General features: G+C 38.7%; 2 protein-coding genes across 5 annotated transcripts in view; both read left to right on the top strand.

Moving 5' to 3' along the window:
- The first annotated feature begins 240 nt into the window (after nt 1-240).
- The window catches only part of LOC135687840 (uncharacterized), a 29,623-nt gene continuing 12,286 nt past the window's right edge, over nt 241-17,577 (top strand). For 2 of the 4 annotated variants that reach the window (XM_089116216.1, XM_089116218.1), the window contains exons 1-3: nt 241-4,340; nt 4,935-5,035; nt 13,501-15,462. In XM_089116216.1, coding sequence (XP_088972342.1) covers nt 2,459-4,177 — 1,719 coding nt within the window. In that variant the 5' untranslated portion in view covers nt 241-2,458 and the 3' untranslated portion in view covers nt 4,178-4,340; nt 4,935-5,035; nt 13,501-15,462. Of the gene's footprint in view, nt 4,341-4,934; nt 7,463-13,500; nt 15,463-17,577 lie in introns of those variants that run through there. The other 2 variants (XM_089116215.1, XM_089116217.1) reach the window with 2 other exon arrangements.
- On the top strand, nt 13,305-14,033 carry LOC148960174 (uncharacterized). Its single transcript, XM_089108592.1, has one exon. The coding sequence runs from the start codon at nt 13,305-13,307 to the stop codon at nt 14,031-14,033; it is 729 nt and encodes a 242-aa protein (XP_088964718.1).

The following is a 17,577-nucleotide window of genomic DNA, read 5'->3' on the forward strand; positions in this document are numbered from 1 at the left end:
CATCCCATATCAAGGCCGTGACCTAAAATCGTTCCCCTGCACTTTCTTGTCACCCCTCTGTGCTACAGTTTCTTAATTGACGCTTGAGGGCACTTTCTTTGATTTTATCCTAGAAGTCAAGTTTTGAGCAATGAGAAAACCCCATTAATTCAAATGGTTTAGCACGTTGACCTTTCTGACAGGACCTCCGAGAGACGTAGGAGACCTTGCAGCAAAACTGACAGAAGAGGCCCCCTGCAAGCGGACCGAATAGAAATTTTTTGCGATCTGCCCTTTTAGATTGTCTTAAAATGCATTTCAGAATATTTCTTGCAGTCATCTCTTGCAATCAATTTAAACATTTGCCCGTGGACTAGTGTTAAATCACTACTTTGATCTAACATAAACGCGTGAGTTCTAAATAATAAGTAGAATTAACGTACGACCTTGAGCAGAAGAACTCGAATAAAGACACGTCTCGTCTAAAACAGCAAATTATTTCGACAGCAACTTTATTAATCTACAGCTTTTGGCGAGTCTCTCTAAAAACTACGCTACACGATATATATATGAATAACTAGGGGCAAAGGTTAAAATTAGGAAAATAATATGTCTTTACTAAATATGGTTAACAGAAATGTATTTAATGTTCCTGGCCAATCAGGGAAGCGATAGAAAAATATCTGATGCAATGTACATGAACCCGGCACAAAGTACAACGTGTGATCTGATGTCTGATGCAATGCTGGTATGTAGCCGTCACATGACATGCAGCAATATCAATAATCGAACAAAACAACAGCAACAGCATATAAGCGATTGTTTAAATGAACTGTCTATTTACACTAGGGCAGTTTTTTCATGAATGGTTGTTAATTACCAACAAGGGAACACTCCTCAAGAAAAAAACAATAAAAAAACACAGACGCTGGATATGACATGACACTGTTATTGCCACCTCTGGTTGCATTCCAACATATCACAATATTTGCCGACGGTAGACCAGACTTTTTATCATTTAAAATTTTATACTACAACCAAAGCAACTCAAATACATGCCACTCACAGTAGTGAAGGACGGAAGATCATCTAGTCTCCATTATGAGAGACATTTACAATTTTCAATTACATCAATTGCGGTATTAACGCAAAAATAAGAAGAAGAAGGAAAAGAAACTGAATCAGGAACAGTAAAGTACCTCTAGAAAAGTTTACACACAAATTTTTTACATAAAATAAAAAAGGGGTTGCTGCTGTTGTGTTTTTCAATTAAAACAATCTCTTAGTATTTTTGATGAATTGAAGTGTGGCCTACATAAGATGTCTATTGGCAAGTACATTTGATTTGGAGCTTCGGTAAAGTATTACTTCACAAATTTCCGTTGCGGAGAGGTTTGAAATTTTGAGTTCAGGGACTTCAGAAAGCTGACCAAAGAGATCGTTCCGCATTGCTTGGAACAAATAGCAGAGCAGGAAAAATTGCTCGTTGTCTTCATCACCTGCGCCACAAACACACAAGGGGCCGACCAGATTTCCCGACGATGGACCAGATTTGCTGACGGTATACCAAATTTTCCAAAGGTATACCAGATTTGCCGACGGTCTACCAGAATTTCCGATGGTATACCAGATTAGCCGACGGTAGACCAGATTTACCGACAATACTTTTTCCAGGGGGGTGTGACGCCCCTCACACCCCTCTGGGAAAATTTTGGGTGAATTTTGACTTGTGTATGGACCTCCCCGTATAAACATGGTTTAAGTTACTCCCCTGGGGTGTGTCAGAAAAAATACCACAGTACATTCCTGTTAAAGCAATATCAAATGTTGCTCGAGAACTTGCGCCTTTAAACCGCATGTGCCACTGTGAACGGGGCAATTGGGGTCTACATTTGATTGAATAGTTTTGCATATTTGGATCAATATTGGTCTGACTGTCGGGGAAAACTCCACGCACAGCAATTATCATTTTTGTATGGATGTAGTTAACAATATTTCATTTATTCAGTTTGAGCTTATCGGCTTTAGCTTTGTGACTCAAGGTATTTTCTTTACACATGACTTTAATGCACGTAATGCACGTAATAACCTCGTTTCAAGAGTCGTTAGGAAACTGACTCAAGATTGAAGCTTCACAGGTATTGAGTATTGGCGTCAATCTATTGTTAGAGAGATTTAACTTTTTATGTTTTGGTAAAATCTGATTGGTTTGACGAATTGTTTTTCTTAATTCCTATTGGTTACGCTATTTTTATACTTATTGTAAAACGTATATATGCACGTGTGATTTAACTTAGAGTAGAGAGTTTGAGACTAGAGTTAACAGAATGGAAGTCTCAGAATTGAAATTTTTGATGTTGAACCTGGAAGATGTTTCTTTTTGAGCACAACTCTGCAATTAAATACGTATCTTGAACTAGCGCTTGAAGAATACTTAACAACTGGTCCACCGAGCCGGATAGAAATTTCAGAGTTGGATATGGCAGACGCTCTCGAGAAGCTGAAGAAGAAACGAAGAACGTATCGTGCAACGACAACGAAAACAGTGAACAAAATCGACGATATTTTAAAGCAAGAGGATGTCGATGTTATCAGGATTCAGCAACTGCTCAGTGATATAAGAGAGAAATTGGGCACTTTGAAAGAGTTGGACGATGGCATTTTAGAGATAATGTTTGAGAACAATGACGACGAGGCCTGCGAGAAGGAAGCAGAAGAGGCAAATGAAATTAGAGAGAAGGTCACATACAACATTTTCTTGTTGGAAGAAGCATTAAAAAAGAATTCATCGTCAACCCCGCAGACCAAACCAAATTTTCAGAGAAGCTCGTCTTTGGAAAGTGTAAGCTCCATTGAGTCATCCACAAGCTCGGCCAGAGGATATCATAGGAAAGTCAAACTGCCGCAGCTGGAATTGAAAAAATTTTCGGGGAATATTCCTGAATGGCAAGAGTTCTGGGATGGCTTCAAAAGTGCAATCCACGAAGATGAAGATTTAGCCAAGGTAGATAAATTCAAATACTTGCGCTGTTACCTTGAAGAGCCAGCCCGGAGCGTGATCACGGGATTTGCGTTAACCGATGCTAATTACGATGCTGCAGTAGATTTGTTAACGAAGAGGTTTGGCAAGACAAATGTCATCAAAAGAGCATTAATCAACGACCTAATAAATCTGCCAGCCGTATTCAGCGAAAAAAACGCAAATCGATTACGTAATCTCCATGATCAAATCGAGACGAAGTTTCGTGCGATGGAGGCACAAGAGATCGGCAAGGAGTCATATTCCAGCGTTGTTGTGCCAGTGCTGATGTCGAAGATCCCGGAGAGCATAAGGAAAAATATGATAAGATTTGGCGACAATCACATGGAATGGAATTTGGGCGAAATGTTGGTAGCATTTGAGAAGGAATTGGACGTGCTGGAAGGACATTTCCCAATAATGAACCAACCGTTCCCCCAGACAGGGGCTGGAAGGAGGGCAGAAATGAAGCACCACTCTACAACCACAACCGCAGCACTGTTGACCGAAAGGGAAAACCCCAGTGGTAATGATAACAAGAAGTGTTTGTTTTGCCATGCCTTCCATGAATCGACCAAATGCCAGAAGATCAAAGATCCGGAGGATCGTAAGAAAATTTTAGTTAAGACTGCTAGATGTTTTGTATGTCTTAAACAAGGACATCGAGCCTTCAAATGTAAGCTTAGAAAAGAATGTTCGTTATGTAGGAAAAACGATCACCATGTTTCGATTTGTCCTAATTTAGGCCATGTTAAGGACTCGTTGCGTAATGATACTGCTCCCAGCGCACCCCTCAACCCCCAAGCATCTTCCTGGGTGGGAAGTACTGGATCTGAAGGGGGAGTGGCCTTGCAAACAGCGTTGGCTTTGGTGAATGATAAAAGGGAAAGTAAAGTGAGAGTTTTGTTTGACACAGGGAGTCACAAAACATTCATCACAGAAAAAGCTGTTTGCGAAAATGAATTAAGGCCAGTGCGGAAAGAGATTTTAGGAATAAAGGCTTTTGGGAGTAGAGAAGCAGATGTGGCTGAGAGAGATGTAGTAGAGTTATCGCTCAGTCCACTGAATGGAGGGAAGAATGTTTTTATTGAGGCTTTTGTAGTTAAAGACATTTCTTCAATTCCTAACATTCATGTTGAATCGGTTAAGCATGATTATGAGCATTTAAAGCATGTATGATTGTCAGACTATTGCAGGAAACAAGATAGGTTGGAAATTGATTGTCTCATCGGCTCAGATTGGATTTGGTCTTTCCAAGAGGGTAGAACAATACGAGGGGGGCAACAAGAACCAGTAGCTGTAGAGACTAGTCTTGGATGGGTGCTATCTGGACCTCTCAAAGGTAAGAAACTTGATCATATTTACTCTTCAGATTGCCAGGTTAATTTTTGCATTGATGAAACTTCTAAATTTTCCAGTGTAGGGAACTTAGACCTTGATTATAAGCTTAATAGATTATGGGATCTTGATAGTATAGGCATTAGAGAGGACAATAAGGTACATGAAGGTGTTTTCGATAATATTAAGTTTACAGGTCATAGATACTCAGTTGGTCTTCCATGGAAGCTTGGTCATAAGCCTTTACCAACCAATTACAATATCAGTATGCTAAGAATGAAGAGCCAGGTTAGGAAGTTAAGGCAAACCCCAATAATTCTCAAGAAGTATGATGAAATAATTTCCCAGCAAGTAGAGGAGGGCATAATAGAACAAGTAGCAGAACTTGAACCTGAGGGGAAAGTGCATTATCTCCCACATAGAGCTGTGATAAGGGAAAATGCTGAAACAACCAAAGTGCGGATAGTATATGATGCTTCTTGTAAGGATAGGAAGTTGGGAGTATCCCTCAATGATTGTTTGCACGTTGGCCCATCACTTACCCCAATGATCCTTGATGTCCTTCTCAGATTCAGAATTAATCCTGTTGCTCTTGTAGGGGACATAGAAAAGGCATTTCTCAATATAGAGATACATAAGGAAGATAGAGATTGTCTTAGATTTTTGTGGTATAAGGACATAAATGATGCTGATTCAGAGGTATAGTATATAGATTTAATCGAGTTGTTTTTGGATGTAATTCTTCTCCATTTTTGCTTAATTGTGTACTTAGGAATCATATAGAGAAGTATAAGGAAGAAGATCCGGAGTTTGTTAGCAAGTTGATAGGAGGTTTCTTTGTTGATGATTTAGTGACTGGGTGTGAGGATAGTTCTGAGGCAGTAGATCTCTATAGGAAGGCCAAGAGTAGAATGAAAGATGGAGGATTTACATTAAGAAAGTGGAAGACTAACAGTAGTGAGGTAGCTAAGGAAATAGCAGATACAGAAGGCAATGAAATGCAAGTAAAGGATGTCAGTGTATCATCAGAAGAGTCTTATGCTAAGGAAACACTAGGGTTAGATACTTTAGAAGGAAAAACAAAAGTTTTAGGTATCAGTTGGGAAATAGAGAAGGACAGACTAGACCTTGATCTCTATAAGGTAGGCAAGGAAGCAGACGATAGTGTTTGTGCAACTAAGAGAGGTATTCTTAGTACTTTAGCATCACTCTATGATCCACTTGGGTTGATAAGTCCAGTGGTTGTCACGGCAAAAATTCTTTTCCAAGAGCTGTGCTTAGAAAAATTGGGATGGGATGATACTCTTCCACAAGAAAAGGTTTTGGTTTGGCAAACATGGCTTGAAGATCTTAGGGAAACTAGGACAATTTCCTTTCCTAGATGTGTTTTAGAGGACAGGAAGGGGGATGTTTTAAGTTATCAGCTACATGGGTTTGCAGATGCCAGTCAGAAAGCCTATTGTGCCATGGTTTATCTCGTTTGTGTGACTGAACAAGGGACATATACTAAATTGTTAAGTGCCAAGACCAGGGTTGCGCCTTTAAAAGCATTGTCCATACCCCGTCTAGAATTAATGTCTGCTCGAGTATTAGCCACATTAATGGATACAGTTAAGAATGCATTAAGCCCACAGATTCAGTTTGATAAGGTAAAATATTGGTTAGACAGTAAGACAGCCCTGTTTTGGATATACAATAATGGGGAATGGAAACAGTTTGTCCAGCACCGAGTTAACGAGATTCTCTCGTTAACTAGCAAAGAAGATTGGGCTCATGTTGCTGGCACAGACAACCCTGCAGATTTGGGTTCCCGGGGAGTCTCCGCTACGCTCCTTAAGAATTCCAGATTATGGTGGGAGGGCCCCACTTGGCTTTGTGAGGATGAAAGTAAGTGGCCTAAGTTTTCACCATCAGTAGACTCTGCGGATATTGAAGTAGAAAGAAGGAAGAATGCTACATCATTGTTTACAACTAACACAGATAGAGTTGGAGTGGGTAGTATAGTAGATGTAGAACGACATGGAACTCTTGGTAAACTTTTAAGAGTGACCGCATATGTGTTGAGGTTTATAAATAACTTAAGGGGAAGGAGTATGAATAAAGTCCTAAACATTGGAAATTTGAGTACAGAGGAGATAGAAGCTGCAGAGCATGTATGGATTAAGGATGTGCAGAAGGCATTGAGAAATAGGCAAGATTTTCAAGCATTGTCAGTGCAACTTGGCATAGTTGATCAATCTGGTGTTTTAGTATGCAAAGGTCGGTTAGAAAATGCAGATTTAGATATAGGTAGTAAGTATCCTATAATCTTACCTAGGGATCATAGATTTACTGATCTTGTGATTGAAGATTGCCACAAAAGGGTATTTCATAACAAACTTCGTTCAACCCTTGCAGAACTCAGATCTAGGTTTTGGGTACCAAGAGGTAGACAACAAGTTAAGAGAGTATTAAATAGATGCTTAACATGTAAATGGTTTGATGCAAAGGCGCTTCCTGCACCTAATACAGCGCCACTGCCAGATTTTAGAGTTACTAAATCTTTACCCTTTAGCAACACAGGGATAGACTTTGCAGGACCCTTGTTTGTAAAAACAGGCCAGGGAGACATGCGGAAAGCGTATATAGCTCTGTTCACATGCTGCGTAACTAGAGCTATTCATTTAGAATTGATTGATGATTTGAATACATTAACATTCATGAATTGTTTTCGAAGATTTTGTTCTAGAAGAGGGACACCGAGACTCATAAACACAGATAATGCTAAAACCTTTAAGGCTGCAAATAAGCTGCTCAACAAACTTGCCAAGGATCATACGTTTGTTGAATATTTAGTGCATAGAAGGATCAAATGGAAATTTAATTCCTTCGCGGGGCCCCTTATTAATTCTAAAACTAAATCCCTATCTCAGGAAAAACAATTTGGGCTTTCGGTGCATCAGCCCTTGTATTGCCTGAGCAATGACGTAATTTATGGTCGGTGTTTGATTTCAGGGAAAAAACTATCTCAGTTTTTTAACCCGCCAATCAGACTGATACACCTGTCACGCAGTGAATACTGTGTGAGAACTAGCTGGAAGAGAGGGAGAAGGAAGTGTAATAGGGGCAGGTAGAGAAAAAACTAAAGAGAGGGGTGGGACTGGGAGGGGGAAACAACGCATACAACGTGGCGTGAGCCACGTGCTGTGTAATGGCCTGCAACTGGATATGCTAGGGCACTGCCTTGCAATGGCACCATGATGTAATTTGCATAATAATAGGTTGCTAACTGTAATTGACAGCCTTGAAAGGATGAACGTGCATACTGACATGCCCATTGAGAGAGGATGTGTGCCTTCCCCGCGGGTATTAACTCGAATTAACTGATTAATTCCCATTTAATTCCTTCGCGGGGCCCCTTATTAATTCTAAAACTAAATCCCTATCTCAGGAAAAACAATTTGGGCTTTCGGTGCATCAGCCCTTGTATTGCCTGAGCAATGACGTAATTTATGGTCGGTGTTTGATTTCAGGGAAAAAACTATCTCAGTTTTTTAACCCGCCACAAAACATGATAATGTTTACCCATCAAACACAGACCTAAGAACCCCTTGAATGATAAAAATCTTAGAAAAACTAGACTCTTCCCTAGTTAAAAAGGGGGGGGAAAGCAAAGAGTGAGACAAAAGAGAAGGTTAAGGTAGAAGGTTGCTGTTATACCATGTGAATTTGCATAGCCACAGCAAATCACTTGCCATTATTAAGTAAGTTTGCATAGCAACAGCAAACTACTTTGCATATACCTTGTGAATTTGCATTGCCACAGCAAATCACTTGCCATTATTAAGTAAGTTTGCATAGCAACAGCAAACTACTTTGCATATACCTTGTGAATTTGCATTGCCACAGCAAATCACTTGCCATTATTAAGTAAGTTTGCATAGCAACAGCAAACTACTTTGCATATACCTTGTGAATTTGCATTGCCACAGCAAATCACTTGCCATTATTAAGTAAGTTTGCATAACCACAGTAAACTACCTTGCATATACCTTGTGAATTTGCATTGCCACAGCAAATCACTTGCCATTATTAAGTAAGTTTGCATAACCACAGTAAACTACTTTGCATATACCTAATGAATTTGCATTGCCCCAGAAAATCACTTGCCATTATTAAGTAAGTTTGCATAGCATCAGCAAACTACTTTGCATATACCTTGTGAATTTGCATTGCCACAGCAAATCACTTGCCATTATTAAGTAAGTTTGCATAGCAACAGCAAACTACTTTGCATATACCTTGTGAATTTGCATTGCCACAGCAAATCACTTGCCATTATTAAGTAAGTTTGCATAGCAACAGCAAACTACTTTGCATATACCTTGTGAATTTGCATTGCCACAGCAAATCACTTGCCATTATTAAGTAAGTTTGCATAGCAACAGCAAACTACTTTGCATATACCTTGTGAATTTGCATTGCCACAGCAAATCACTTGCCATTATTAAGTAAGTTTGCATAGCAACAGCAAACTACTTTGCATATACCTTGTGAATTTGCATTGCCACAGCAAATCACTTGCCATTATTAAGTAAGTTTGCATAGCAACAGCAAACTACTTTGCATATACCTTGTGAATTTGCATTGCCACAGCAAATCACTTGCCATTATTAAGTAAGTTTGCATAGGCACAGCAAACTACTTTGCATATACCTTGTGAATTTGCGTAACCACAGCAAGTCACTTGCCATTATTAAGTAAGTTTGCCTAACCACAGTAAACTACCTTGCATATACCTTGTGAATTTGCATTGCCACAGCAAATCACTTGCCATTATTAAGTAAGTTTGCATAGCAACAGCAAACTACTTTGCATATACCTTGTGAATTTCCATTGCCACAGCAAATCACTTGCCATTATTAAGTAAGTTTGCATAGCCACAGTAAACTACTGTGCATATACCTTGTGAATTTGCATTGCCACAGCAAATCGCTTGCCGTTATTAAGTAAGTTTGCATAACCACAGTAAACTTCTTTGCATATACCTTGTGAATTTGCATAACCACAGCAAGTCACTTGCCATTATTAAATAAGTTTGCCTAACCACAGTAAACTACTGTGCATATACTTTGTGAATTTGCACAACCACAGTAAGTTACTTGCCATTATTAAATAAGTTTGCATAACCACAGCAAACCACTTTGCATATACCTTGTGAATTTGCATTGCCACAGCAAATCACTTGCCATTATTAAGTAAGTTTGCATAACCACAGTAAACTACTGTGCATATACCTTGTGAATTTGCATTGCCCCAGAAAATCACTTGCCATTATTAAGTAAGTTTGCATAACCACAGTAAACTACTGTGCATATACCTTGTGAATTTGCATTGCCATAGCAAATCACTTGCCATTATTAAGTAAGTTTGCATAACCACAGTAAACTACTTTGCATATACCTAATGAATTTGCATTGCCCCAGAAAATCACTTGCCATTATTAAGTAAGTTTGCATAACCACAGTAAACTTCTTTGCATATACCTTGTGAATTTGCATTGCCACAGCAAATCACTTGCCATTATTAAGTAAGTTTGCATAACCACAGTAAACTACTTTGCATATACCTAATGGATTTGCATTGCCCCAGAAAATCACTTGCCATTATTAAGTAAGTTTGCATAGCCACAGCAAAACTACTTTGCATATTCCCGGGCAGAGCCAAGAAAATTTTTTTTTTTTTTTTTTTTTTATAACTTTAGCCCAAAACTTTGGGGTTGGGGCCACCACTTTTTCATTTGGGGTACATGCCCGCTATATGGGCAAATGCTGCAACTATATTTGTTCATAGTGGCTTTAAATCCATAAATATTCCACCGAACTTCTTTTTCCTATTTCCTAGTAGATCTTAGCCTTTGAAGGTACATTACAAAGGGCATAGATTGTGAAAAAAAAACAGTATATAGTCCAATGCTGCTTTATAAGGGACAGAGTGATAAAATACGGTAGGTTCTCATATTCTATCGGTTAAACTGGCATTCTCAAGCCTGACTTTGGCTACACTATAGCTTGCGCCAAAATTGTAGTAAAGGTTACATTGTCTTTGATGCCTTTACCAGAGCAAGTTCTCTAGACCGACTATAGCTCCAGATATCCACTACAGCTCAATTCTGATTGGTTACCATCAACATAGAAAAGAACTTTTGATTCATCAAAATTTTTAACATTAGACCATTCTGTGTTTAGTGTTTTAGCTATATCTTAATCTGAGCATCATTTGAAATATTTCATTGTTATGAGACATTGTTATGAAACATTGCCAGCGTTTGGTGGTTGTAAATTGCATTTGTTGACAGGGTACAATATTTTCAAAAATGAATAGGCTTGATAGCAAAGAAAGAATAAACACTTGCAGGGATAAACACATTTTTAGGGACTGCAAGGAAACTTTAAGTTTGACAAATCCAACTATAGCTCGAGCTACAGTTGCTAAATTCTGGATCCTGTCCTATATACCATGTGAATAACATAGCCACAGCAAATAACGTGCATTATCAAACCAGTATGAATAACCACAGCAAACTACTTTGCATACCAAATGAGAATTTGCATAACCACAGCAAATCACTTGCCCTTATTAAGTCAGTTTGCATAATTCAAGCAAATCGTGTTGCATAAACCAGGTGCATTTGCATCAACACTGCCAATCATTTTGCATTTAAAAAGTTAGAGTGCATAATTAAAGCAAATCATGTTGCATATACCATGTAGATCTGCATAACCATGGCAAATCACTTGCATTTATCAAAGAAGTTTGCATAACCACTGCAAACTAGAAACAGTAAATTGCATCCATGTTTCGAAGAAGTTTGCATAATTAACTCAAATCATTTTGCATAAACAAGGTGAATTTGCATATATACCGCCAACAATTTTGCATTTAGGTTGGAAGATTGCATAAACCCTGCCGATCATCTTGCAGTTATGAAGCAACATTGCATAATTAAAGCAAATGATTATGCATATACCATGTGAATTTTTATAACCACAGTAAACTGTAATGTAAATTTGAATAACCACAGCAAGCAACTTTGCATTTACCAAGTAGCCTTTCATAATTGCAGCAAACAATTTTGCATGTACCATGTTGATTTGAATAACATGGCAACTGATGTTGTTTTTATCAAATAAGTTTACATAACAAAAGCAAACATCGTGAATTTGCATAAACACTGCCAAACATTTTGCTTTTATAAAGGAAGATTGCATAAAGTCAGCGAATTACTTTTTGCATATACCCTGGAACATTTGCATAACTGAGGCAAATCACCTGCGTTTATCAAATAAGTTGGCACAACAACCATGGCGAACACCTTTTGAGTATACCCCCATACAGTTGCATAACCACCGCAAATTACCTGCATCTATCAAATAAATCTGCATGGTCACAGCAAGCTACTTCAGAGCGCACCATGTAAATTTGCATAACCAACGCAAGTCACTTGTTCGCTAACTCAAAGCGAACTATTCCGCACCAAGCAGGCGAACAAGTTCGCCTAACTAAAGCGAACTGTTTTGCACATGCTAAAACGCTTGTAGGTGAATTTGCATAACACAGCAACTAATGTTGCATTTTCTTAAATGAGTTTGCATAATCACAGCATAAACTACCCTGAACTTACCAAGTGTGACTGCATAACCACAGCAAACTATCATGCACTTACCATGCGGATTTGTAAATTAAACCACAGCAAACCATTTTGTATTTAACAAGTAAATTTGCCACACATTAGCAAATTGCATTATATCTTAAACATATTGATACAGCAAACCGATTCTGCATTGATTTAGCACGTTTGGATAAAACAATACAACACATTTCTGTTTTAAACACAATTCATACTGGACAGCAGCACCAAAGGTTGTTGAGAATCTAACATTTCAGTTGGGCATTGCAGCCTTAATTGGTCATGTTGTACAACTGTAATTGGTGCCAATTTCCAAATTGAAAGATATGATAATCGAGCTTTGCTCACAAAATGCAAAAGGTGATATCTGGGTAAAGTTGTCTTATGCGATAGCTTTCTGTTGGATCAGTATTTGAGCGAAAAGATCGCTAGGAATGTTCCTCTACCTAGAGAACTAGCCATAAACGTGTACTCGGGAGGAATGCTATCATGTTAGAGCGAGCAGGCATGCCACTTTGCCGAGTTTCCCCTTTTTGCATCGAAAAACTTTGAGATACAAAGGCGCCAGGATTTGATAGCAATCGGCAGAAAAATAGTGGATCGACAGATAAAAGCAAAAAACCTACAAACCATGCTACAGCCAGTGTAGAAAATAAAGGTAGCCACAACCTTTCCCCTGGAGGGCGTGGTAGACACGAGCTGCAGGATAGAAGGGGCTCTGTAGAACAGTTGACAGCAGCCACGGCAGCGCTAGAACGGAACTGCAATAAGGTGGCTTGGAATAGGATGACTCTGCCATGTCGAAGAGGCCAATAGCCAAGATTTTCATGCCATGCGTTGCCAATGGAGAGGGTTAAGAGCCAGGGTCAAGATCATGAACTTTCACCTTTCACCTCACAAGACAACGACCGGCCATTTGACGGCGAAACAATGTCCTTTGAACGCAGTTTTTCATCGTTGCGAAGAATCAAACGAAGTTCCTGTTTCGCAGAAGAGTATACTTTTGTCCAGGAACCATGAACCAGAGGAAACAGCGCATACAACGTGGCGTGAGCCACGTGCTGTGTAATGGCCTGCAACTGGATATGCTAGGGCACTGCCTTGCAATGGCACCATGATGTAATTTGCATAATAATAGGTTGCTAACTGTAATTGACAGCCTTGAAAGGATGAACGTGCATACTGACATGCCCATTGAGAGAGGATGTGTGCCTTCCCCGCGGGTATTAACTCGAATTAACTGATTAATTCCCATTCAATTTACCCCTATCGCCGTGGTGGGGAGGATACTTTGAGCGGATGGTAGGATCCGTGAAGCGTTGTCTAAGGAAGGTCTTAAAGAATGCTAGATTATCATTTGATGAACTACAAACAGTATTAACAGAGGTTGAAAATACTTTGAATTCTAGGCCTCTAACTTATCTATATGATGAATTAGAAACTACCTTAACACCATCTCATCTTATTTATGGTTATAGATTGTCATCTCTTTCAGAGGGAATCGATCCAATTTTTGACGAGGAGGATATTAAAGATAAATTAACGAAACGATTTTTGTATGTTACTAGAAGACTATCTCATTTTTGGAGTAGATGGCAAAGAGAATACTTAACAGATCTGAGGGAATTCCATAAGCTGAAACTGAACGCTGATTTACAGGTGAAGTTAGGAGATCTGGTTTTGCTGCAGGAGGACCACATAAAACGCGGACAGTGGAAAACAGCCATCATTGAGGAGTTACTGATGGGACGGGATGGGAAAGTAAGAGGAGCCGTAGTTCGGAAAACAGGTAGGGGCAAACCAGAAACTCTTAGTAGACCTTTACAACGACTAATTCCACTTGAAATTTCAGTAAGAGACAATGCCAAAAAAGAGAGGAAAGATGAATCTATGTTGAAGGCGAATGATGAATTGAGAGAAGATGGGAAGAAGGATGGTGTGAAGAGTGGTGATAAGTCAGAAGGGAGACCCACTCGTGCTGCGGCCCTGGATGCGCGTTGGCGGGCTAGGCTTATGCTTGACCCATAACCTGGGTCAAGGAGGGGGGAATGTCGGGGAAAACTCCACGCACAGCAATTATTATTTTTGTATGGATGTAGTTAACAATATTTCATTTATTCAGTTTGAGCTTATCGGCTTTAGCTTTGTGACTCAAGGTATTTTCTTTACACATGACTTTAATGCACGTAATGCACGTAATAACCTCGTTTCAAGAGTCGTTAGGAATTGAGTATTGGCGTCAATCTATTGTTAGAGAGATTTAACTTTTTATGATTTGGTAAAATCTGATTGGTTTGACGAATTGTTTTTCTTAATTCCTATTGGTTACGCTATTTTTATACTTATTGTAAAACGTATATATGCACGTGTGATTTAACTTAGAGTAGAGAGTTTGAGACTAGAGTTAACAGAATGGAAGTCTCAGAATTGAAATTTTTGATGTTGAACCTGGAAGATGTTTCTTTTTGAGCACAACTCTGCAATTAAATACGTATCTTGAACTAGCGCTTGAAGAATACTTAACACTGACTGTACACCTTTAGGGTGAATTTAAGCGGAGTGACAATAAAAGGAGCCAACTGTTTACTGTTTTTGATATCTATATTGATCTTTTTGGATGATAAAGGTTTATTGTAACGACTCCCGTAGGTTTTTCAATCTTGTGTTGCCAGATTGACGTTTGTGTAAAGTGATTTTACATCTATGGCAACGAATTCTGTGGAATGTTATCAAGAAATATTAGGGTTCTAAGAGTTAGATGAATCACACAGAATGTTCAAGGTCGACACTTGGTTTCTGGCGGTGGTGGCCCCGTGTACGTCTCATGCAAGAATCGAAACTTCACTCTAACGGGTGAAGTTGACGCTACCCCTATCAGGACCTGACTCCATTGTCGGGACCTTTATCGTCACGTCTGACTAATGACTAGAAGTATCCCACTTCTACACCCTCAACTTATATGGAATGAAATCTTCAGATCTAAGGAGAAGTTCGCAAATATGGAAAGTGTTCCCTTCGATTTATGTTTTGAAGTTTGCGTCTACCGCCTTGAACTTGGTGACCGTGTTAAAAAATTTCAGTTATCGACGTGATACGCCAAAAGATCGGACAATAAACTTCAGAACTTCCCGATTTTAAAGCGGCTCTTGACATTTTTTCACGTCTGGTGAATCCGTGGAATTTTAAACGCTTAAGTGAACAACTCTCCGAAAGTAAATTATGATCCTTGAAATAAAAACATTTAATTTTTCGAATACTTTTGGGTTGAACACTGGTGCAGATTTTGAAAATTTTAGCAATATCAAACAAATGAATAAAAGAACAGATGAGTTTAAACTGATTGTTAAAGGGAACAATCTAAATAAGTGTCTAGTCATCTCCTACGTGCTCAACAAATAGCATTTCTAACGTGATGATATTTTGGGTTTGATCAACACTTTTTAGCGGATACTTTTGGGTCTGTATAAAATACATTCTTTGATACTTTTGGGCTAATTTTGATTTGTGGATGGACCTCCCCGTATAAGCATGGTATAAGTTACTCCCCTGGGGTGTGTCAGAAAAAATACCACAGTACATTCCTGTTATAGCCATATCAAATGTTGCTTGAGAACTTGCCCCTTTTAACCGAATGTGTCACTGTGAACGGGGCAATTGGGGTCTACATTTGATTGAATAGTTTTGCATATTTGGATCAATATTGGTCTGACTGTACACCTTTAGAGTGAATTTAAGCGGAGTGACAATAAAAGGAGCCAACTCTTTACTGTTTTTGAAATCTATATTGATCTTTTCGGATGATAAAGGTTTATTGTAACGATTCCTGTAGGTTTTTTCAATCTTGTGTTGCCAGATTGGCGTTTGTGTAAAGTGATTTTACATCTATGGCAACGAATTCTGTGGAATGTTATCCAGAAAGATTAGGGTTCTAAGAGTTAGATGAATCACACAGAATGTTCAAGGTCGACACTTGGTTTCTGGCAGTGGTGGCCCCGTGTACGTCTCATGCAAAAATCGAAACTTCACTCTAACGGGTGAAGTTGACGCTACCCCTATCAGGACCTGACTCCATTGTCAGGACCTTTATCGTCACGTCTGACTAATGACTATAAGTATCCCACTTCTACACCCTCAACTTACATGGAATGAAATCTTCAGATCTAAGTAGAAGTTCGCAAATACGGAAAGTGTTCTCTTCAATTTATGTTTTGAAGTTTCCCTCTACCGCCCTGAACTTGGTGACCGTGTTAAAAAATGTCAGTTATCGACGTGATACGCGAAAAGTGCGGACAATAAACTTCAGAACATCCCGTTTTTTAAAGCGGTTCTTGACATGCTTTCACGTCTGGTGAATCCATGGAATTTTGAACGCTAAAGGGAACAACTTTCCGAAAGTAAATTATGATTCTTGAAATAAAACATTTAAGTTTTTGAATACTGTTAGGTTAAAAACTGGTGCAGATTTTGAAAATTTTAGCAATATCAAACACATGAATAAAAAAACCGATGAGTTTAACATGATTGTTAAAGGGAACAATCTAAATTAGTGTCTATTGGTCTCCTATGTGCTCAAAACACGAATTTCTAAAGTGATATTTTTGGATTTGAACTACACTTTTTAGCGGATACTTTTGGCTCTGTATAAAATACATTTTTTGATACTTTTGGGCTAATTTTGATTTGTGGATGGACCTCCCCGTATAAGCATGGTATAAGTTACTCCCCTGGGGTGTGTCAGAGAAAATACCACAGTACATTTCTGTTATAGCAATATCAAATGTTGCTTGAGAACTTGCCCCTTTTAACCGAATGTGTCACTGTGAACGGGGCAATTGGGGTCTACATTTGATTCAATAGTTTTGCATATTTGGATCAATATTGGTCTGACTGTACACCTTTAGAGTGAATTTAAGCGGAGTGACAATAAAAGGAGCCAACTCTTTACTGTTTTTTATATCTATATTGATATTTTTGGATGATAAAGGTTTATTGTAACGACTCCCGTAGGTTTTTCAATCTTGTGTTGCCAGATTGACGTTTGTGTAAAGTGGTTTTACATCTATGGCAACGAATTCTGTGAAATGTTATCCAGAAATATTAGGGTTCTAAGAGTTAGATGAATCACACAGAATGTTCAAGGTCGACACTTGGTTTCTTGCGGTGGTGGCCCCGTGTACGTCTCATGCAAGAATCGGAACTTCACTCTAACGGGTGATAGACAGGTCCCAAACGAGAAAAATCGGAAAAATTGTCCAGTCAAAGTTCTGAAAACGGTTTTAGGGCTGCTAGATATTGCAAAATTAAATTTCACTTGGGGACTTTTGAATTTTTTCCTTATTTTCAAAATGGCGGCTCAGTTGCAAAATGGCAGACTTTTAACATAAATTTAAGAATTAAATAGGCATATTCTTACATCAAACGCAAGTTTTTGATATCTTCAAGAAGATAACTATATCTTTTTGTAAATATTCCGTAGTAATTATTTTTTACCATTTCCCTTCATAATGGCGGGAGAAAATCAATATGGCGGGTATTCAGAATTTGCTTGCACATATCCGTTTTTGCCAAGCAT

This window comes from Rhopilema esculentum, chromosome 5 (genome assembly GCF_057945365.1).
Source record: "Rhopilema esculentum isolate cy_ngs chromosome 5, ASM5794536v1, whole genome shotgun sequence".
In the NCBI taxonomy this organism is placed as follows: Eukaryota; Metazoa; Cnidaria; class Scyphozoa; order Rhizostomeae; family Rhizostomatidae; genus Rhopilema; species Rhopilema esculentum.